The sequence below is a fragment of the Chiloscyllium plagiosum genome, unplaced genomic scaffold, assembly GCF_037043375.1.
Source record: "Chiloscyllium plagiosum isolate Xiang-an unplaced genomic scaffold, Cpla_swu_hap1 HiC_scaffold_33, whole genome shotgun sequence".
Lineage (NCBI taxonomy): Eukaryota > Metazoa > Chordata > Chondrichthyes > Orectolobiformes > Hemiscylliidae > Chiloscyllium > Chiloscyllium plagiosum.
This window is the reverse complement of record NW_028270171.1, coordinates 12,524,334-12,546,379: the sequence shown is the minus strand read 5'-3', so window position 1 is coordinate 12,546,379 and position 22,046 is coordinate 12,524,334. Positions and strand designations below refer to the sequence as shown.

General features: G+C 46.8%; 1 protein-coding gene across 2 annotated transcripts in view; it reads left to right on the top strand.

Annotated features, from left to right (window-relative positions):
• Nucleotides 1-22,046, top strand: part of LOC122542213 (transient receptor potential cation channel subfamily M member 4) — a 94,374-nt gene that overhangs the window by 35,768 nt on the left and 36,560 nt on the right. The window contains exons 8-14 of one of the 2 annotated variants that reach the window (XM_043679710.2): nt 298-480; nt 2,476-2,578; nt 7,075-7,193; nt 12,172-12,540; nt 14,518-14,637; nt 17,216-17,345; nt 18,884-19,029. In XM_043679710.2, the coding sequence (XP_043535645.2) occupies nt 298-480; nt 2,476-2,578; nt 7,075-7,193; nt 12,172-12,540; nt 14,518-14,637; nt 17,216-17,345; nt 18,884-19,029 (1,170 nt within the window). The remainder of the gene's footprint in view (nt 1-297; nt 481-2,475; nt 2,579-7,074; nt 7,194-12,171; nt 12,541-14,517; nt 14,638-17,215; nt 17,346-18,883; nt 19,030-22,046) is intronic. The other variant, XM_087978286.1, reaches the window with a different exon arrangement.

Genomic DNA, 22,046 nt, shown 5'->3' with positions numbered 1-22,046 from the left:
GAGAGCTGGACATCTGCCTCAGGGGTCATGACCCCCAAATTGAGCCATTGTTGCCTCAGAGACTGTGACCCTCAAATTCAGCTATCACTGCGTCAGGGGTCATGACCCCCAAATTGAGCCATCGCTGTCTCAGAGGTCGTGACCCCCAAATTGAGCTATCACTGCCTCAGAGGTTGTGACCCTCAAATTCAGCCATTGCTGCCTTAAAGGTCATGACCCCCAAATTGAGCCATTGCTCAGGGATCTGTGTGGGGCGAGCAGTTTTAACCTGTGCTGTTCATTCCTGGGTTTTTTTAGAGAATTTACAAAGCTACGACAAACAACATCCCATGGCTCATCCTGTCGGGGACGGGAGGGCTGGCGGACATCTTGGCTGAGGTCATAGTGGAATCCTTCACGCCGGAAACCCTGAAGAAGGAAGTGGAAGTGCAGATCCAAAAGCATTTCCCTTCCGAAGACATCCAGAGGCTGGTCGAGCTGGTGAGTGTACGGAGAAGTGAGGGAGCTGATGTGGGCTGAGGAGAGAACAGAAACGTTAAATACCTCTAAGGCCTGAGCTGGGTTAACAGCTCTTCCTATCATAGAATCCCTACAGTGTTGAAATAGGCCATTTGGCCCAACAAGTCCACACCGACCCTTCAAACAGTAATGCACCCTAACCCATTCCCCTACCCAACTGCTTTACTAATGCTCCTAACATACACATCCCTGAACACTATCTGCAATTTAGCATGGCCAATTCACCCTAACCTGCACATCTTTGGATTGTGTGAGGAAACCCACACGGACATAGGGAGAATATGCAAACTCCACACAGACAGTCGCCCGAGGCTGGAATCGAACCCAGGTCCCTGGCGCTGTGAGGCAACAGCACTGAGCCACCGTGCCACCTTCTGGGTCACAGTTATTCTCAGGATCCTCAATCGGAGACATGAGCACATGAGCTAGCCTGATACTCAGTACTGAGGGAGAGCAGCATTGTCAGAGACACTGGCTTTCACACGACACATTAAGCCCTCTCTTGAGTGGGCTTGAAAGATCTGTTAGCACCTTGCAAGAATGGGGTGGGGGACAGTCCATCTTGCATTCACCCACCACTTGTCCCAACCTCATAAATTCCCGAATCATGTCACACCTATCATCACTAAAATAAATCATGGAACTGCGGATGCTGGGGATAGGAAACACAGTAGAACTGGCCACATCTGTGGAGAGAGAAAGCAGAGTTAACGTTTTGGGTCACGCTTCTGAGGAAGAGTCTCCTGACGTTAACTGTGCTTTCTTCTTGCAGATGCTGCCAGTCCTGCTGAGTTTCTCCAGCAACTTCTATTCTTGTTTCTGATATTATCTCTGTTGGAGTGAAGGAAATGTGGCCACCAATTTGCTCACAGTAAGCTCCCACAAACAACAATGTGAGAATAACCAGATACTTCCATAGACTTTTTTCAAATGTCGATTGAGGGATAAATATTGGCCAAGACCATTGAATACATACCACGCTCCTTTTCAAAATTTTCACATTCACCTGAGGGGACAGCAGAGCCTCTGATATTCAAAGCTAGCACCTTTTTTATTTGATTCATTCACAGGATGTGGAATTGCGGGTTTATACTCCATCCCTAATTGCAGTTAAGAGTCAGCCACATAGTGCCTGGTGTCACCTGGAGGCTGGACAATGTACAAATAGCAGTTCCCTTCCCTAAAGGGCATTAGTGAAACAGATGGGTTTCCCCCAGCAATTGGCAACTGTCTTCTGGTCATCATTAGACTCTCAATTCCAGATTTTTAAATAAATTCAAATCCCACCATTTAAGTTCAAACCTAACTCTGCAGGACATTGCCTGACTCTCTGGATTAATAAACTAGGGATAGTCCTACAATGCCATCATCTCCCCTGAAAATATAGTGCTCTGTTAGTGCTGCAAAAGGGTATAAGTACCGAAGTCTCCTATGGCTCTATGGACCCACAATGGGGTGGCATGGTGACTCAGTGGTTAGCACTGCTGCCTCACAGGACCAGGAATCTGGGTTCGATTGCACTCGGGTGACTGTCTGTGTGAACTTTGCATGTTCCACCTGCGTCTGTGTCTTCCCACAGTCCAAAGATGTGCAGGTTTGGTGGATTGGCCACTAAAGTGTCCGGGCATCTGCAGGTTGGGTGATTAGCTGTGGGAAATGTGGGGTTGGGTCTGGGTGGGTGGCCTGGGATGGTTGGTGTGGGCTTGATGGGCTGAATGGTCTTTTTCTGCACTATAGGGGTTCTGTGCTCCTATTCAGAGATATGGATACTACTACTGAGCACATTTCTTTTTGTCTCTCCATTTCTCTCTCTGTTTTTTTCTCTCTCCCTCTTTCTTCCCTTCTTGTTTTAGTCAGCCATGTTTGGGTGCTGATGGTTGCCAATCAGTAATATTTAATTACTCTTCACCTTACTGGCCGCACAATGTTTACATGTTCTCACACGTTTACTTGTAGGTGGAGAGGATTTTTCAAAACAAGCACTTAATAACTGTCTATAGGGCAGATCTGGATGGGACGGAAGAATTCGATACAATGATTTTGAAGGCACTCTTCAAAGGTAACGTCCAAGCAGAACAAATTGTTAACAATCCCTGGCCTGCTCCCTCCCTTCAGCTTCATGGCGTATACCCGACTAGGATGGAGCTGACTTCTATGGCCTGTGAGCCAACACAATGCAGTAATCTATTCGACTCTGAAAGGCATCACTTGCACATGTGAATTCAGCCCCACGAGCCTGCTCTGCCATTGGATAAGATCATGGCTGATTTGATTGTGGCTTCACTTTTACCTCCCACAATCCCCTTTGACTCCTTTGCCCATCAAGAGCCTATCTACATTTCCCTTAAAGGTATTCAATGGTCATGTGTCCCATCGCTTTCCAGGGCAGGGAATCCCACAGACGTTTGAACCTCTCAGAGAGAAACAAAATCCGTATATCTCCATCTTCAGAGCGAGACATCTAGGTGTGTCCCCTAGCTCTAATCTCTTCCGCAAGTGGAAACATCCTCTTGCCTTTTACCCCTCAGGATCTTGGATGTTTCAGTCAAGTCACGTTTTGGTTCTTTGAAATTCCAATGGATAGAAATATCGGAGCTGGAGGAGGCTATTTGGCCCTTTGAACCTGTTTCATCATTCCATATGATCAATGGCTGATCATCGAGCACAGTACCCCATTCCCACTTTCTCCCAGTGCCCTTAGAATTATAGAATTCCTACACTGCAGAAAGAGGCCATTCAGCCCATCGAGTTCACACTGATCCTCCAAATAACTTCCCACTCAGACCTGCCCCTCTGCTTGACCCCTGTGACCCTTCATTTCCCATGGCCAATCCACCTGCTGCCCTTTGGCCCTAAGAACTGTATCTAACTCATCCTAAGAACATTAAGTGTTTTGGCCCCGACCACTTTCCAGAGAATTCCACAGGCTCCCCACTCTGTGGGCGAAGACATATTTTTCTCCTAAAAGCACAACCTTTGTCCATTGGTTAATACCCTCATCCCGGGAGTCATTGTTTGAAGGATTCTGTCCTCAGCTGACACAGACATTCGAAGGTGATGGATAGGAGAGGCCTCGGATCCCTGGCCTGCTTTATACTCTGCCCTCCAGCGGGGTCATTGAGGTCAATTAGAGTTCAGTATCTGGCACCCTGACAAGATTAAAACTGACCCAGCAGCAAAGCCTAAGGTCCAGTCTACGTTTGCTCTGGCCTTTCATGGTTCAGTTGGTAGCACCATTGGCTCTGAGCCTGAAGTGCCTGGGCTCAAGGCCAACTCCAGACCTAGGGTATACTGTATATACTCATGTATAGGTCAATCACATGTATAAGTAAACCCCTTATATTTGGCCAAAATATCTTGTATTTTCCAGATATCTCGTGTATAAGTCAACCCTACTATATCGCATTAAATCGCATTCATTCTTATAGGTAACTCTATTCATTGCTCTTTTTTTTACTATAGCGCATCACTATTCATAACTCTATTTACCACACTTAATTTACAGCAGCACGTTTTGATTCATTCATTCATTCAGACCGGGATGAAGTCTATTAGTACTTAACGCACTTACTGATGAAGGGCTTTTGCCCGAATCATCAACTCTCCTCCTAGGATGCTGCCTGACCTTTAGATTAGATTAGATTCCCTACAGTGTGAAAACAGGCCCTTCGGCCCTACAGGTCCACACCGACCCTCCGAAGAGTAACCCACCCAAACCCATTTTCCCTCTGAGTAATGCACCTAATTAACAATTTAAGCATGGCTAATTCACCTGACCTGCACATCTTTGGACTGTGGGAGGAAACCCACGCAGACACTGGGAGAATGTGCAAACTCCACACAAACAGTCACTCGAGGTTGGACCCGGGACCCACTCTCGACTCTAATCTCCAGCATCTGCAGTCCTCAGTTTCGCCGACTTAACACACTTCGTTCACTATACATCCAAAAGTTAATATCGTTAAAAAGTGCAGCATGAATTATTGCCCTTCAAAACTTGTGCCCATGTATTAGTCAACCCCTAATTTCAGCTTTAAAAAACCATCTTTAAAATTCGACCTATGCACAGGTATATACGGTAATTCTTTGAGATTTGTGTCACAGGTGGACAGGGTGGTTAAGAACATGTTATTGCTCAGATTTTTGAGTAGAGGAGTTGGGATGTCTTGTTAAGGTTGTGCAGGACATCAGTGAGACCTCTTCTAGAGTACTGTGTGCAGTTCTGGTCACCCTGTCATAGGAAGGATTTCAATAAACTGGAGAGGGTTCAGAAAGGATTTACCAGGATGTTACCAGGAATGGAGGGCTTCAGTTATAAGGAGAGGCTGGGACTTGCTTCACTTGTGTGTAGGAGTTTGAGGGGTGACCTTATAGATGTTTATAAAATCATGAGGGGCATAGATAAGGTGAATGATGGGTGGGGGGAGTTCAAAACTAGGGGGCATATTTTTAAGGTGAGAGGGCAAAGATTAAAAGAGGACACGAGGGGCAACTTTCTTACACAAGAGAGTGGTTAAGGTGTGGAATGAATCGCCTGAGGAGGTGATAGATGCGGGTACAGTTAAAACGTTTAAATGACTTTTGGAAAAGAATATGAATGGGAAACATTTGGAGGGATATGGGCCAAATATAGACAGGCAGGACTAGTTTAGTTTGGGAACATGGTCAACATGGAGTGGTTGGACCGAAGGATCTGTATCCGTATTGTACAACTCCATGACTCTATCTAAACACTAAATGGAGGTGGAAGCTGGGGTGGTGCTGCACTGTTGGGAGGTGCCATCGTTTGGATGTGATATCAAAACATAGCCCTGCCTGTCCTTGTGGATGAGTGTGAAAGATATAGCATTGTTCTGATGAAAATTGTAGAAGTTCTATCATGAACACTTTAGTCTGGCCAATCCGCCTAACCTGCACATCTTTGGACTGTGGGAATTCACAGACACAGGGAGAACATGCAAACTTCACACAGATTGGGTGATATTTATCCCTCAGCCAACATCATTGAAATAATCTGGTGATTATCACATCACTGTTTGTGGGAGCTTGTTGCGCGTCAACTGATCGCTATGTCTCCTGGATTGCAATAGAGATTAAATTGCAAAAATACACCATTGGCTGGAATGTGCTTTGGGATAACCTGGAGTTCTGGAAGATGCTGTAGGGATGCAAATCAGTCATTCTTTTATGGAGGAGAATATCATTTAAGTCTTTACCTGAACATTGTTACAATGCCAGCAGTAGATAAAAGGTTCATTCCGGTACTTTCCAGTCCCAGTCCTGTTCAATCCCAGCACTGCCCAATCTCAGTCCTGGCACTGCCCAAACCTGGCACTGCCAAGTCCCAGTTCTGTTCAATCCCAGCACTGCCCAGTCCTGGCACTGCTCAGTCCTGGCATTGCCCAAAATCCCGGCACTGCCCAAAATCCCGCTATTATCGAAACCTGGCACTGCCCAAACCTGGCACTGCCAAATCCCGGCAATGCCCAAAATCTCGGCACTGCCCAAAATCCCAGTATTATCCAAATCTGGCACTGCCCAAACCCAACACGACCCAATCCTGGCACTGCCTATTGCTGGCATTATCCAAACCTGGCACTGCCCAGTTCCAGCACTCCCCAATCTCAGCGCTATCCAGTATGGCATTGCCCAATCCCAGCACTGCCCAAAATCCAGGCATTATCCAAACCCGGCACTGCCCAGTTCCAGCACTGTCCAATCACGGCACTGTCCAAAATCCTGGCATTATCCAAATGTGGCACTGCCCAAAAATCAGTACTGCCCAAAATCCCAGCATTATCCAAACCCGTCACTGCCCAATCCTGACACTGTCCTGTTCTGGCCTGCTCAGTCTCGGCATTACTCAAACCCGGCGCTGCCCAGTCCCGGCACTGCCCAATCCCGATGCTACTCAGTCCCAGCACTGCCCAATCCCGACACTGCTTAGTCCGCACTGCCCAAACCCAACACTATTCAATCCCAGCGCTGCCCAGTCCCAGCATTATCCAAACTTGGCACTGCCCAGTCCTGGCATGGCCCAATCTTTACACTGCTCAATCCAGCACTGCTCAGTCTTGGCGTTATCCAAACCTGGCACTGCTCAATTCTGGCACTGCTCTGTGCTGGCACTGCTCAGTCTCACTGTTTTTATTCCTAGCAATGGCTAATCTCCATACTGACTATTGCCAAAAGTGATCAACCACAGTACTAGCCCTCCTCAGGACTGACTACTCTCAGGACAGATCTTCCTCAGGACTGAACCTCATTGGGACTAACTCTCTTCAGGACTGACCCTCCTTGGTTCTAACTCTCGTCATGACTGACCCTCCACAGGACTGATCCTCCTTGGGTCTGAACTGTCTATTTTAGACTATCCCAAGAACTGATGGTTGTATTTATGGATCATTCCCAGGTTAATTTCTCCCACTATCGATCACTGCCAGGACTAACTCTTGGAGTAGTGTGTTTGGGGTGTACAATGGCTGGGGGTGGGGGTGGAGGAGACTTGTCAAGGGGTTCCTCAGATATTGAACCCTGCTCTCTGTGTCTTCACAGCCTGTAAGAAGGAGAGAATTGATGCCCAGAGTTACCTCGATGAGCTAAAACTGGCAGTGGCATGGAGCCGAGTGGATATTGCCAAAAGCCAGCTATTTAATGGAGAAATTGAGTGGAAGGTAAGAATGGGTGTGGGTGTGTCTGTGTGAGAGTCTAGGTGTGTATATGACTCTGTGTGAGTGTGTGTGTGTATGTGAGTCTGAGAGTGTCTGGATGTGTCTGTTTGTGTTTGTGACATTATATCTGTCCATCTGTGTGTCCGCGTGTGTGTGTATGTGTGACAGTGTGTGACTGTGTGTGCGTGTGGGTGTGTATGTACGTGCATCTATGTGAATGTATCTGTGTGTGTTTGTTACAGTGTTTGTGTGTGTGTGACTGTATGTTTGTGTGTGTGTGTTTGTGACTGTGTGTGTAGGTGCTTGCCTGTGTTTGTAACTGTGTGTGTGTGTGTACATGCCATGTGTTGAGTGTGCCTGTGTGTGTGACAGTGTGTGTATATGCGTGCGTCTGTGTATGTGTGTGTGTGTATGTGTGTGCCTGTGTTTTTGTGTGTGTATACGTGTATGTGTGTGTTGACATCAAAACAGACTTGGAGCTGGATGGCTACAGCTGTGAGATAGAACAACACAAACTGTTAAGTTTACAAATCAATATCATTCACCCTTATTAGTCTTTGAGAGTTTAACAACTTTGAAGGTGTAATATAAATGTAGTGGATGCGGGAAGGGTTGAAGAGTATAAAAATAGAACCTTTTTTACAATCCCTCCTGAACTAACCCCCTCCATTTTCTAGCCTGGCCATTGTTCAAGGACACTCTCTGAGAACCCCAACCAATACCCAGCATCACAATGGCGTTTAGACATGGAGGAACATGATCAACTTTGCAGTAAAGCCCAATCCCACCTTGAAGCCCACACACCTGTTTCCAATGGGAATCACTATCTAGTGATTGGAATAGAAACTTCCCAGTGAATTTCTTTACACTGTGCAGCAAGGGTCACCAACTCTCCAGGAATGGTTTGGAACTTTCAGGAATTAAAGATGTATCTTCAGAGTGCTGCCCTGACTAAAATACCCAATAGGGAATAAAGATTGACTTTCATTCTCTTGAATCACCAACCTTGCTCATTAAAAAAAAAATTCAAGATTGTGGCAAAATAAGTAGCACTCAAGGCACACAAATGCCGGGCGGTGACCATAGAGTCATAGAGATGTACAGCACGGAAACAGACCCTTCGGTCCAACCCATCCATGCTGACCAGATATCCCAAGCTAATCTAGTCCCACCTGCCAGCACCTGGCCCATATCCCTCCAAACCCTTCCTATTCATATACCCATCCAAATGTCTTTTAAATGTTGCAATTGTACCAGCCTCCACCACTTCCTCTGGCAGCTCATTCCATACACGTACCATCCTCGGTGTGGAAACGTTGCCCTATAGATCTCTTTTATATCTTTCCCCTCTCACCCTAAACCTATGCCATCTAGTTCTGGACTCCCCAGCTCCAGGGAAAAGACTTTGCCTATTTACCCTATCCACGCCCCTCATAATTTTGTAAACCTCTATAAGGTCACCCCTCAGCCTCTGACGCTCCAGAGAAAACAGCCCCAGCCTATTCAACCTCTCCCTATAGCTCAAATCCTCCAACCCTGGCAACATCCTTGTAAATCTTTTCTGAAACCTTTCAAGTTTCACAACATCTTTCCGATAGGAAGGAGACCAGAATTGCACACAATATTTGAACAGTGGCCTAACCAATATCCTGTACAGCCGCAGCATGACCCCCCAACTCCTGTACTCAATACTCTGACCAATAAAGGAAAGCATACCAGTTCTAACAAAAGTGGATCTAACCATCATCTCTTGGTGTTCACCAGCATTACTATGGCCCAATCCCCCATTTTAACATTGGCCAGAAACTGAAGTGAACTAGCCATACGCTGTGGCTGGTCCAGACAATTAGAATTCAGAGGCAAGTAGCTCACCTCCTGCCTGACTACAGCCTGTCCACCATCTACAGGATACAAGTCAGGAACATGATGGAATATCCCCATTTGCCTGGATGGGTGCAGCCTCTGCAACACTCAAGAATCTAACTTCATCCAAGAAAAAATGGCTCACTTCATTGGTCCATACCCTCAATATTCACCCCTTTCTCCAGGAATGCACAGTAGTAGCAGTGTGTATTATCTACAAGATGCACTACAGAAATTCACCAAGGGTCGCACCTTCCAAACCCATGACCTCTACATCTAGAAGGACAACAACAACAGATACACAGGAGCACCACTATTGCAAATCCCCTTCTAAGCCACCCACCAGCCTGATGTGGAAATATATTGCTGTTCCTTCAGTGTCACTGGGTCAGAGTCCTGTAAATCCCTTTCTCACAACACTGTGGTCATCCCTAGGTCACAAAGATTCTAATGATTCAAGAAGGTAGCTCAGCACCACCTTCTCCAAGGGGCAGCACAGTGGCTCAGTGGTTAGCAGTGCTGCCTCATAGCACCAGGGTCCCAGGTTCGATTCCTGCCTGGGGCAACTGTCTGTGTGGAGTTTGCACATTCTCCCCGTGTCTGGGTGGGTTTCCTCCGGGTGCTCCGGTTTCCTCCCACACTCCAAAGATGTGCAAGTCAGGTGAATTGGCCATGGTAAATTGCCCATAGTGTTAGGTGCCGTTAGTCAGAGGGAAATGGTTCTGGGTGGGTTACTCTTCGGAGGATTGGTGTGGACTTGTTGGGCTGAAAGGCCTGTTTCCACACTGTAAGTAATCTAATCTAATTGGAATGGGAAATAAATCCTGATCTAACCAGCAATGCCCACATCCCATGAACAAATGAAAGCTTCATATATACGCCCATATAAGCTTATGGTTCAGAGCTCAGTTGATGACTCTTCCAAGAATGTAGCAATGTTGGCAACATCCCATTCTCTGCAACATATTGAACCTGCAATAGGAATGAGGTCTGTACTGACCCAATGCAGTCTCGTAAATTGAGACTTGCATGTAGAAGACCTCTACTGTAAAAACTAGCAACACTTCTAGTAGCTTCTAAAACCCAGCCTTGTTATTTACAACCTAGCAATACTGAGACTTATTATAGGAAATCTCTGGATCCTGACTTAATCTACAGCCTGGCAATTTCACTGAGACTTATAGTAGTCTGGCCCTGTATGCTGCTGCCTAGCAACACTGAGGCCTATTGCCGCGGCCTCTAAACCTCAGAAAAATCCAGTGGAACTGGAAAATGATGTAAACTGGTCCAACTCGTTCTGCACACCTGAAAATAGAACACTTGCACGATCCATACATAACTTTATTGTTTTTTTCCCATGGCCTTAATACAGCCAACGAGACCTGTAGTTGGAGGACTCTGAGGAAAAACCTGTAAGATTTGTGAACAATTTGCATTTTTCTGAAGAAGGGTCTCATTGGACCCGAAATGTGATCTCTACTTTCACTCAGGTTCTGCCAGGTCTGCTGAGTTTTTCCAGCAATTTATGTTTTTGTTTCTGATTGCCAACATCTGCAGTTCTTTGTTTATCTTTACATCTTGGTCCAAGTTGTCTTGTCTACTTCAAAATGGAGGTCCAGTACAGCCTGATCAGGACATTCATTTCCGAGTATTACTGTTTTTATGCCCTCTGGGAATCCCAGAATTCCATTCTGCAGCTAGGCCCGGAAATTCGCATGGCCTGTTTTAGCAGGCAAAGTCCTAGCCTAACTGATCAAGCAGACTGAGGCCTGTTAGTGTCTGAATCCTGGGTGTGGTAGAGCTGGGCGTGATGCCTTTACAAAAACTGAAGTAACCGTAAAGAATATTGTTAAATTGAAAAGGGGGCAGAAAAGATTGACAAGGATGTTACTGGGACTGGAGAAGTTAAGGCATAAGGAGAGACTGGATAGGCTGGGAGTTTTTTCTCTGGTGTGCAGGAGGCTGAGGGATGACCTTATAGAGGTTTATGTATCTTGTATGCCTCTGTCTAAGTCTTTTTGATTTGTACATCCTTGCACTAGAGACATGGATAGGGTAAATAGACAAGGTTTTTTCCTGGTGGGGGTGAATCCAGAACTGGAGGGCACAGGTTTAGTGTGAGAGGGGAAAGATTTAAAAGAAACCTTCATTGCAGAGGGTGGTGTGTGTATGGAATGAGCTGCCAGAGGAAGTGGTGGAGGCTGGTACAATTACAGCATTTAAAAGGCATCTGGATGGCTATATGAATAGGAAGGGTTTAGAGGGATATGGACCAAACGCTGGCAAATAGGACTAGAGTAGTGTAGGATATCTGGTGGCATGGATGAGTTGAACCAAAGGATCTGTTTCTGTGCTGTACATCTCTATGACTGTATGACTCTATGATCTGCCTGTACTGCTCATAAACAAAGGTTATCACTGTACTTTGGTACATGGGACAATAAATCAATCAATCACATCAATCAATAAAATCATGAGGAGCATTTATAAGGTGAATAGCGAATGTCTTTCCCTACGGCGAGGGAGTTCAAAACTAAAGGGTGTAATTTTGAGGTGAGAGGGAAATGATTTAGAAGGGACCTGAGGAGCAATGTTTTTACACAGAGAGTGGTTCTTGTGTGTGACGAACTGCCAGAGGAAGTGTTGGATGCAGGTATAGTTACTGAGCTGAAAATGTGTTGCTGGAAAAGGGCAGCAAGTCAGGCATCATCCAAGGAACAGGAGAATCGATGTTTCGGGCATGAGCCCTTCTTCAGGAATCACGCCCGCAACGTCGATTCTCCTGCTCCTTGGATGCTGCCTGACCTGCTGCGCTTTTCCAGCAGCACATTTTCAGCTCTGATCTCCAGCATCTGCAGTCCTCACTTTCTCCTGCAGGTGTAGTTACAACATTTAAGAGACATTTCAACAGGTACATGGAAAGGTTTAGAGGGATATGGTCCAAACACAGGCAAATGGGACTAGTTTAGTTTGGGAAACCTAGTCAGCATGGACGTGTTGGGCCGAAGGGTCTGTTTGTATGCTGTATGACTCTATGTTGGAGAGTCCCATCAGGAGAGATGAGGAGCAGACAGTAGGAACAGGCTGAGGGACTGACCCTCTCTTGCATTCTCTGCAGTCTAGTGACCTGGAGGACCCCATGACCGCTGCCCTGGTGAACAACAAGCCGGAGTTTGTGAAGCTGTTCATTGACAATGGGTTAAACATGGTGGAATACCTCTCATACCGACGCCTGGAGGAGCTCTATAATACAGTGGCGGGCAACTCCCTCCTCAACAGCTTCCTTCAGAAGAAGAAGGAGGAGAGGAGGTCCTCGCAAGGGGGCAAGGAGTCCGTGCTGCTGCCCGACAACCCGAACCTGAGCGAGGCTCAGCAGAGTTACACGCTCCTCGAGGTGCTGAAGGTGCTGAAGGACCTGATGGGAGACTTTTGCGAGCCCATGTATGGACAACTCTTCAAGCAGGCTGACTCTCAGAGGAACAAGCCAGTAAGAGTCGGACTTCGGGTTTGCTACCGCGGTTTTGGATTTGCGCTGACTAGGTACGGTTAGCATCGCGCATTTCATTCGCAAACTCTCCCGCCCTCCCCCACCCCCAACTCCGGCCCAAAGGCTGCGGGAGCACAGGTCATTCAGTAACACGAAGGCCGTTCATCCCCCTGAACCTGTTCTGTCAACTGCTGAGAGAAAGCTGTCTCGCCTTTGAGTCAGAAAGATCATGAGCTTGAACACCCCCGTTCCTCATTCCCATGAGCTCGTCGAAGCAAATCTCCTGTGCCAGAGTGCTGCACTGTCAGCGGTGCTGACCTTTTGGGTGAGGGGTCAAAGTGAGCCCCTTCCCCGATCTGTCTCTGCACAAATAATCTCATGGGAATTCTCCTTGAGGCCCTGACCAGTATGCACCCCTCAATGGATGTGACAAAAACACAGTACCTGGGTCATGATCACATTGCTGGTATGGGAGCTTGCTGTGTGCTCCTTGGCTGCCCCATTTCCTACATTATAGTCATGATGACGTTTCAAAGCTACTTCACTGGCTGTACAGTGCTGGGGGGTGGTGGGGGGGGGGTGCATGGAGTTGAAACGCCTATGCCAGAGTGCTGCACTGAGAGGTGGCACGGTGACTCAGTGGTTAGCACTGCTGCCTCACAGCACCAGGGATCAGGGTTCGCTTCTGCCCTCGGGCGACTGTCTGTGTGGAGTTTGGACGTTCCCCCTGTTTCTGCGTGGATTTTCTCCGGGTGCTCTGGTTTCCTCTCACAATCCAAAGATGTGCAGGTTAGGGCTAAATTGCCCATAGTGTTCAGGGATGTGTAGGTTAGGTGCATTAGTCAGGAGTAAATATAAGGTAGAGGAAAGGGTCTGGGTGGGTTAATCTTCAGAGGGTTGCTGTGGACCTGAAGGGTATGTTTCCACAGTGTAGGGATTCTATGTGGTTGTGAAAGGTGTGGCAGATGGAGTTTAATTTAAATAAATGTGAGATGTTGCATTTTGGTAAGGCAAATCTGAGCAGGACTTACGCAGTTAATAGTAGGGCCCTGGGGAGTGTTGACGAATAACGACACCCTGGGGTGCACTACCTTGAAAGTAGAATCGCAGGATAGTTAAGACATTTGGTACGTTTGCCTTCATTGGTCAGAACATTGAGTATCAGAGTTGGGAGGTCATGTTGTGGATGTACAGGACATTGGTGAGGCCACTTTTGGAAAACTGCGTTCAGTTCTGGCAGCCCTCCTATAGGGAATGTGTTGTTAAACTGCAGAAAAGGTTTACAAGGATATTACTGGGGTTGGAACATTTGAGCTATAGGGAGAGGCTGAATAGGCTGGGGCTATTTTCCCTGGGGTGTCGGAGGCTGAGGGATGACCTCCATAGAAGTTTGTAAAATCATGAGGGGCATGGATAGGGTGAATAATCAAGGTCTTTTTCCTTGGGTAGGGGAGTCCAAAACTAGAGGTGCAGGTTTAAGGTGAGAGGGGAAAGGTTGACAAGGGACCTGAGGGGCAACTGGTTTACTCAGAGGGTGGTGCTTGTATGGAATGAGCTGCCAGAGGAAGTGGTGGAGACTGGTACAATTACAACATTTAAAAGGCATCCGGATGGGTATGTGGATAGGAAGGGTTTACAGGGATATGGGCTAAGTGTTGGCAAATCAGGGCAGGTCGTATTGAGTTGGACTGAAGGGTCTGTTTCCTTGCAGAATGACTGTATATTACCGTTGGTCTCTACGGTTTAACAAGCTGCAATGAGGTGGAAAGGCAGTGAATCAAGTTGGTCTCAGGGTTTGAACTTTGCTCAGGGCTTTAAGTTGAACATGGGAGGATAGATGGCACCCACAACACAGAGCTTCCAAGGGAGGGCCTTTGGGAACTCAGAACCTGCTAGCCTTGGGGGTTCAGATCGATCCTAACTGAGTTAAGTGTGAATCTGATATCACCAAATAATAATCACATCTCCCTGTTTCAGTTACTGAAACCTCAGGAGCTCTCCTATCAGATGAGAAAATGTGCCACTCCTTGGACAGACCTCTTCATCTGGGCAGTCCTGCAAAGCCGCGATGAGATGTCCACCTACTTCTGGGAAATGGTGAGAGCTGATAGGAGAGGGACTGGTCCATTCACTCCATCAGAGATCCCATCCCCTTTCTTCATCAACGCCAAATACCCGCACCTTAGAAACTCTCTCTCTGTCTCCAAAGAAATGCCCTGCATCACAGGATCAGACACAACTCGATGCCCAGCTGCTATAAGGGGAGTTGACACAAAGTTCAGTCAAGGATTCAGGTTTTCCACCTGAGAGAGAGAGGCAGAGAGAGAGAGAGAGAGAGAGGCAGAGAGAGGCAGAGAGAGAGAGAGCGAGGCAGAGAGAGAGAGAGAGGCAGAGAGAGAGAGAGGCAGAGAGAGGCAGAGAGAGAGAGGCAGAGAGAGAGAGAGAGGCAGAGAGAGAGAGAGGCAGAGAGGCAGAGAGAGAGAGAGAGAGTGGCAGAGCGAGAGAGAGAGAGGCAGAGAGAGAGAGGCAGAGAAAGAGAGAGAGAGAGGCAGAGAGGCAGAGAGAGAGAGAGGCAGAGAGAGAGTGGCAGAGAGAGAGAGGCAGAGAGAGAGGCAGAGAGAGAGAGAGAGGCAGAGAGAGAGAGAGGCAGAGAGAGAGAGAGGCAGAGAAAGGCAGAGAGGCAGAGAGAGAGAGAGGCAGAGAGAGAGAGAGGCAGAGAGAGAGAGAGGCAGAGAGAGAGGCAGAGAAAGAGAGAGAGAGAGAGAGGCAGAGAGCGAGAGAGAGGCAGAGAGAGGGAGGGAAAGAGAGAGAGGCAGAGAGAGGCAGAGAGAGAGAGAGAGAGAAAGAGACCTCAGTTTAATGTCAAGAGGTTTTCCTGAGAGGTGTCGTGGGGGAAAGGTTTTGGGATGGGACTCCTAAACAAGGTGTGTTGGCAGGTAAAGGAGATTAGGGATGGAGCAGAGATGAGAATTGGATTAATGCTGAGTTCTTGGAGGGTGGAGGAAATGGGAGACTTAATAGAAGCAGACGACACAAGGACGGTGCTAACATGATCCCTTAATTTTTAACTTATTTTTCCTTATCAGCTGGTTCAGAGATATTATTACACAGCCCTGGAGCAAGTGGGACTTGATCCCGGGCCTCCTGGTCTAGGGGTGGAACATTACCACTGCACCACAAGAGGACCCTTATACAGTCCTTTATTTCTTTTTCACAGAGTCAGTGCCCTAAACTGAGGGGATTCTGAACCCTCTGTACATATTTTTTCTTTTTTTTAGTAGTATTCAAGCATTGAATAGGTGGCACAGTGGTTAGCACTGCTGCCTCACAGCGCCAGGGACCTGGGTTCAATTCCCACCTCATGCGACTGTCTGTGTGGAGTTTGCACATTCTCCCCGTGTCTGCGTGGGTTTCCTCCAGGTGCTCCGGTTTCCTCCCACAGTCCAAAACTGTGCAGGTTAGGGTGAATTGGCCGTGTTAAATTGCCCATAGCGTTAGGTGTAAGGGAATGAGTCTGGGTGGGTTGCGGGCTGATGTGGACTTGTTGGGCCGAAGGGCCTGTTTCCATGGTGTAAGTAATCTAATCTAATCATTCATAATAGTCTGGGACCCCTCGTCCTTATTTGGGTGTGGTACTGTCATCACACACAAGGCACCAGCTAAAGGGTAAGGGACTTAGGTTAAAATTCCTTCTCTCCTCTGCCAACTGGTGGAATTTAAATTTAGTGAATTAAAAAAATCAGCAATGAAAGCTAGCCTTGTTAATGGTGACAGTGGCGTCTGGCATTTTTATTTGTAAGATAATTAGCCAGTTCACTAACTTTATGGGTGGCTCAGTGGTTAGCACTCCTGCCTCACAGTACCAGGGACCTGAGTTCAATTCCAGCCTCAGGCAACTGTCCGTGTGGAGTTTGCATATTCTCCCCGTGTCTGTGTGGGTTTCCTTCGGGTGCTCAGGTCTCCTCCTACGGTCCAAAGATGTTCAGGTCAGGTGAACTGGCCATGCTAAATTGCCCATAGTGTGAGCTGCATAAGTCAGAGGTAAATAAGGGGAATGGCTCTGGCTGGGTCACTCTTCGGAGTGTCAGTATGGACTCGTTGGGCCAAAGGGTCTATTTCCATACTGTAGGGAATCTAATCTAATCAAAAATTGCCTGTTATGTCCAGGGAAGTTTAGGTTAGATGAATTAGCTGTGAGATTGTAGGGTGGAGGAGGTTTGGGTCTGGGTAGAATGATTTTTGGAAGGTCAGTGCAAACTTGATGGGCTGAATGGCCTCTTTTCACATTGTAGTGATTCAATCTTTAGAAAAGGAGATCTGTTGTCCTTACCCAGTCTGGCCTACATGTGACTCCAGACCCCACAGTGATGTGGTTGACTCTTAACCGCCCTCTGAAGTGGCTGAATGGGTCACTCAGTTCAGGGGTGATTAGGGTCATGTCAGTGATGCCCACATCCCACGGGAGGGGAAACAAAGACAATTTTGTTTTTCCAACAGTCTGCAACCGTAATATCTCTCAAGATGTTCTGGAAATCTTCACACAGCACCGTGTAGAAGCATTGACAGATTTCTAACAATGCTGATGGGTTGAACGCAGATTGGAGGTAATGGAAGAGAGTAAAGTAATATCTTCTTGTTTTCTCTTTAACTTGTCCTCTCCAACCCCTCCCCCCAGGGTGGAGAGTCAGTATCTTCTGGTCTTGTGGCCTGCAGAATCCTGAGGGAAATGGCTCGATACCAGCCGGAAGCAGAGGGAGCCCAACTCATGAAGGAGATGGCAGCAAAGTTTGCTCAACTGTCACTAGGTATGGCCAGAGACAGTGAAGCTAAACCTAGGGCAGCTGTTTCAAAGGAACGAACTAAACTGTTCTGCTGAAGGGTGAACAAAGCTTCACCTCATTGTAATCCCCCAGATTTATCGATGCGCTACATAACCCCATGCCCCTTCTAAACAGCAAAAAAACCCCAACTTCACCCACCGCCTAATCACTAAAAAAAACAGACTCTAGAAACCCCTTTAACCACCCAAAGCCCTAATGCCAAATACCTCCTAATCGCCCAATACCTCGAACCACGTACCCCTCCAATCAACCAGAAACTCAATCGTACATACGCCCAACCATCCAGACTCTTCCCCCACATACGCCCCAACCACCCAGACTCCCCACACCCACACCCCCATAACCACCCAGACTCCGCACGTCCACACCCCCGTAACCACCCAGACTCCTCACACCCACACCCCCGTAACCACCCAGACTCCCCACACCCACACCCCCGTAACCACCCAGACTCCCCACACCCACACCCCCGTAACCACCCAGACTCCCCACACCTACAACCCCATAACCACCAGACTCCCCACACCCACACCCCCGTAACCACCCAGACTCCCCACACCCACACCCCCGTAACCACCCAGACTCCCCACACCCACACCCCCATAACCACCCAGACTCCTCACACCTACACCCCCCTAACCAGCCAGACTCCCCACACCTACACCCCCGTAACCACCCAGACACCCCACACCCACATCCCTGTAACCATCCAGACTCCCCACCTCACATACCCCCCTAACCATCTAGACACCCCCTCACCACATACCTCCCTAACCATCCAGACTCTCATCCCCACATACTCTCCCAACTATCCAGACTCCCCACCCCACACACCCCTAGCCATCCAGACTCCCCACCTCTACATACCCCCCAACCATCCTGACAACCCCGGCTACAAAATGAAGTCTACGCTGTGTGTGCAGTATGATCATCCCCACTCCCAGGTCTATACCAGAGACCATGCTACCAACTCTACACCCGCACACAACCTACAAACCCGCTCAGAAATTCGCCAGTTCTGTCTTGATGGGCCCAAAGGCCTTTACTTGCACTGTAATCTTTTCTGAATCATTGTGTGTATGTGTCTGTGTATGTGTGTGTATACGCGTGTCTATGTGCATGCATATTTGTGTCTGTGTGTGTGTCTGTGTGCGCGTGCCTGTGTCTGTGTGTGTATGTGTACATGTGCGTGTCTATGTGCGTGCATGTTTGTGTCTGTGTGCGTGTACGTGTATGTGTGTGTGTCTATGTGCGTGCATGTTTGTGTCTGTGTGCGTGTGAGTCTGTGTGTGTGTACGTGTGTGCATGTTTGTATCTGTGTGCGTGCATGTGTCTGTGTGCGTGTCTGTGCGTGTGCGTGTGCGTGTCTGTGCGTGTGCGTGTCTGTGTACGTGCGTGTCTGTGTGTATGCATGGTTGGCTGGCAGTCTGATACCCATAGTTAGCTGTCTTGCCCATACACCTTGCCAGCATTGATGCCCTGTCTTTATCCTGTGCCAACAGACGTGTTCAACCAATGTTACCGTCACAACGAGAAGCGTGCATTCCGGCTGCTGGTGCGGCAGTGCCCACTGTGGGGCAGTGCCACCTGCCTACAGCTCGCCAACGAGGCTGATGCCCGGAATTTTCTTGCTCACGACGGAGTGCAGGTCAGTTAGGAATATTCACCCTGTGATCCGGGAGATCCCTGATGATTAATGGTTAGCTTTGAAAACAATAACTGTAAGGATCAGGACTTAAACAAGAAACATAGAGGGTGGACTCTGAGGGACGGAGGTTTATCCACATTGAAACCACACGGAGATGGTCGCATCCATAGGCCTTGCCTGGTAACCCAGATGCCTGGATGAATGGCCATGGGAACCGAAGTGTAAAGGGTTACCTCTTAAGCATGTAATAGTCAGCCCACATCATAGTGACAGATCACTTGACAGCCGACTCTAGAGAGAGATGGTTGTGTACAGCCTTATTTTAAGTTGAAGAATGAAAATGTTTAACAGAATGTTAAATAAACGGGCACAACTACCAACAGTCTCTTTAGTTACCTACCCAAACTCTTCCAAGCTCTAACCTGAGGGACAAAGTTTCAAATCCCACTGCAGCATCTGGTGGGATTTAAAATTCAATTTAAAAAAACCTGGTGACTATGGCATTACCCTGATTGCCACTGCTGGCATCTCAGGGCATCTGTCACCACTGCCAGTATGTGGCGCATGGTGGGGATTGTTAGAGGTGATTTGCTCATTTGTTCATATAGGTCCTGTCTAATGATCAGTGGTAGAGGACAGACTACTTTTGAATCAAAACAGACAATGTAATTGTCTTAGTTAACAAGATGATTTGTTGCATAGTATCAATAAATACAACTTACATTACATTTTGGGGTGAGGTAATTATTAGGACTCTTGAGAGCTGTGCAGAATCCCCTGTGAAGGCTGTTGGAGAATTTACCATTTTCCCACAATGTCTACATGGGACAATATCCAACTGGGTGGAGTTCAATGTAATATGAGTGTTAATGCCTTCAGAACCATCACCTTAAACTCTCAGGACCGTAACAACGATCATCGATTTCTGTTTAAAAAAAAACCCACTCTGTTTTGGATTGCGTCAAACACTATGACATAGAGATGAGGAGAAATGTCATCTCCGAGTGTTGTTGGGTATTTGCGATTTTCTCCCTCAGCGCTTTGGAGGCTGGATCGTTGAAGATGTTTAAGACTGAGGTAGATTTTTAGTTGAGAAAGGGTTCAAGTGTTATCGGAGACAGGTGGAAAAGTGGAGTTAAAGCCACAAGCATTTAATAAGGAGCAGGAGAAGGCTATTCGGCCCCTCGAACCTGCTTTACCATTCAATAAGGTCATGGGATCTGATTGTAATCTTAAATCCACATTCACGCCTACCTCTGCTAACCTTTCATTCCCTTTGCTTAACAAGAATCTATTCAAGGACTCAACTCCCACTGCCCTTTCAGGGAAAGTGTTCCAAAAACCCACAACCCTCTGACAGAACAAATTCACCTAATCTCTGTTTTGAATAGGCCCTGACCTTGATTTTTAAAGAGAGACTCTTTAGTTCCATACTCCCCTATTGTTCTTCGTATCTATCCAGTCAAAGCCCCTGAGGATCTTGTGCATTTTAATCAAGTCACCTCTTCTTCTTCCAAACTCCATGGAAATGGAGGCCTAGTTTGTCCAACCTTTCCTCTTAAACCAACTAATCCATTCCAGGGACTAGTTGTGCCCATGCTGCGGATTTAAGAGGTTATTTTGTCCTTTTTATTTGAAGAGGTGTTTTAAGGCAGACATTCTGAATAGTCTACCCGAGTAAACAGCTTGGGAGGCCTTAGGTTCTTTCTTAAAAGTTGGACCAATAGAAGCAGCCTGAATGGGTGTGATCAAGCTCTCACAGATCCAGCATTTTTAGTTTTTTCCAGTAGCAGTTACTGTTGGGGTCTTGAAGAAGTGGTAGCTATTTTTTTCCCTCTCTTTGTTAAGGCCAAAAACTGGGGGGTTATCTTCCTACTTATATGGGTTACATGTGAGACAATCTATTTTCTGAATTTGCCTTTTGCCCAGGCTATGTTTATGGGATGTTACTATATTGGAACAGTTAATTAGTAACAATCACTGTATCTAATGTTCTGTTAAGTTTTCCAGTAGAGTTAAATTATTCCAATTCTTTCTTTCTTTAACTTTAGTGGATGAATACGGTGTGTTTTGCTTTAAATCTGCTAGTTTGACCAATCAAATCGCATCTGGAATGCAACACCTTACATTTGCCTTTAAAATAAGAAAAAGTTAGCGTGTTCTGAATATTTTGAGTGGGTTTGATCTGGTCCATAACATTAATTTGGTAAAGCTCTGAACTGTCACTAATGCATTTATGTCTTTCCCTGAATAAGGAGATCAGCACTGGACACAATAGACCTGACGAGGTCTCGCCAGTGTCCTGTAAAACTCCTTAGTTTTGTATTCACTTCTCCTCACAATAAATGATGACCTGTGATTATCTTTCCTAATGACTTGACGTACCTGCACGCTAACCTTTTGTATTTAATACATGAAGCCACTCCAGATCCCTCTACATCACCAAACTCTACAATCTCTCCCCATTTAGATAATGATTTGGAGATGCCGGTGTTGGACTGGGGTGGACAAAGTTAAAAATCACACAACACCAGGTTATAGTCCAACAGGTTTATTTGGAAGCACAAGCTTTCGGAGCGACGCTCCTTCATCAGGTGGTTGTGGCGTATAAAATCATAAGACGGAGAATTTTAGCAAATATTTACAGTATGATGCAACTGAAATGATACATTGAAAAAGACCTGGGTTGTTTGTTACATCTCTCATCTTTTAGAATGACTATGTTGGTTTCTGTTTTTTCATATGTAAATCCCAGAACTTTCTTTAAAGTTACATTCTCAAGTGAACTTTAACAAAAGGTGCCATGTCAGATCAGGTAATGCATTGAAGGTGTGAGGTGCCCTGTGTGAGGCTGTCTGTGCCCCAATGTTCAGATTGATTCTAATCTAAAAAAGAGATTTACAGAATCTTACATGGATTCATGTCATTTTAGATAATATGCTTCTTTTTTAGTCTTCCTGCCAAGCTCAACAATTTTGCATTTTCTCACATTATACTCTATTTGCCACATCTTTGCT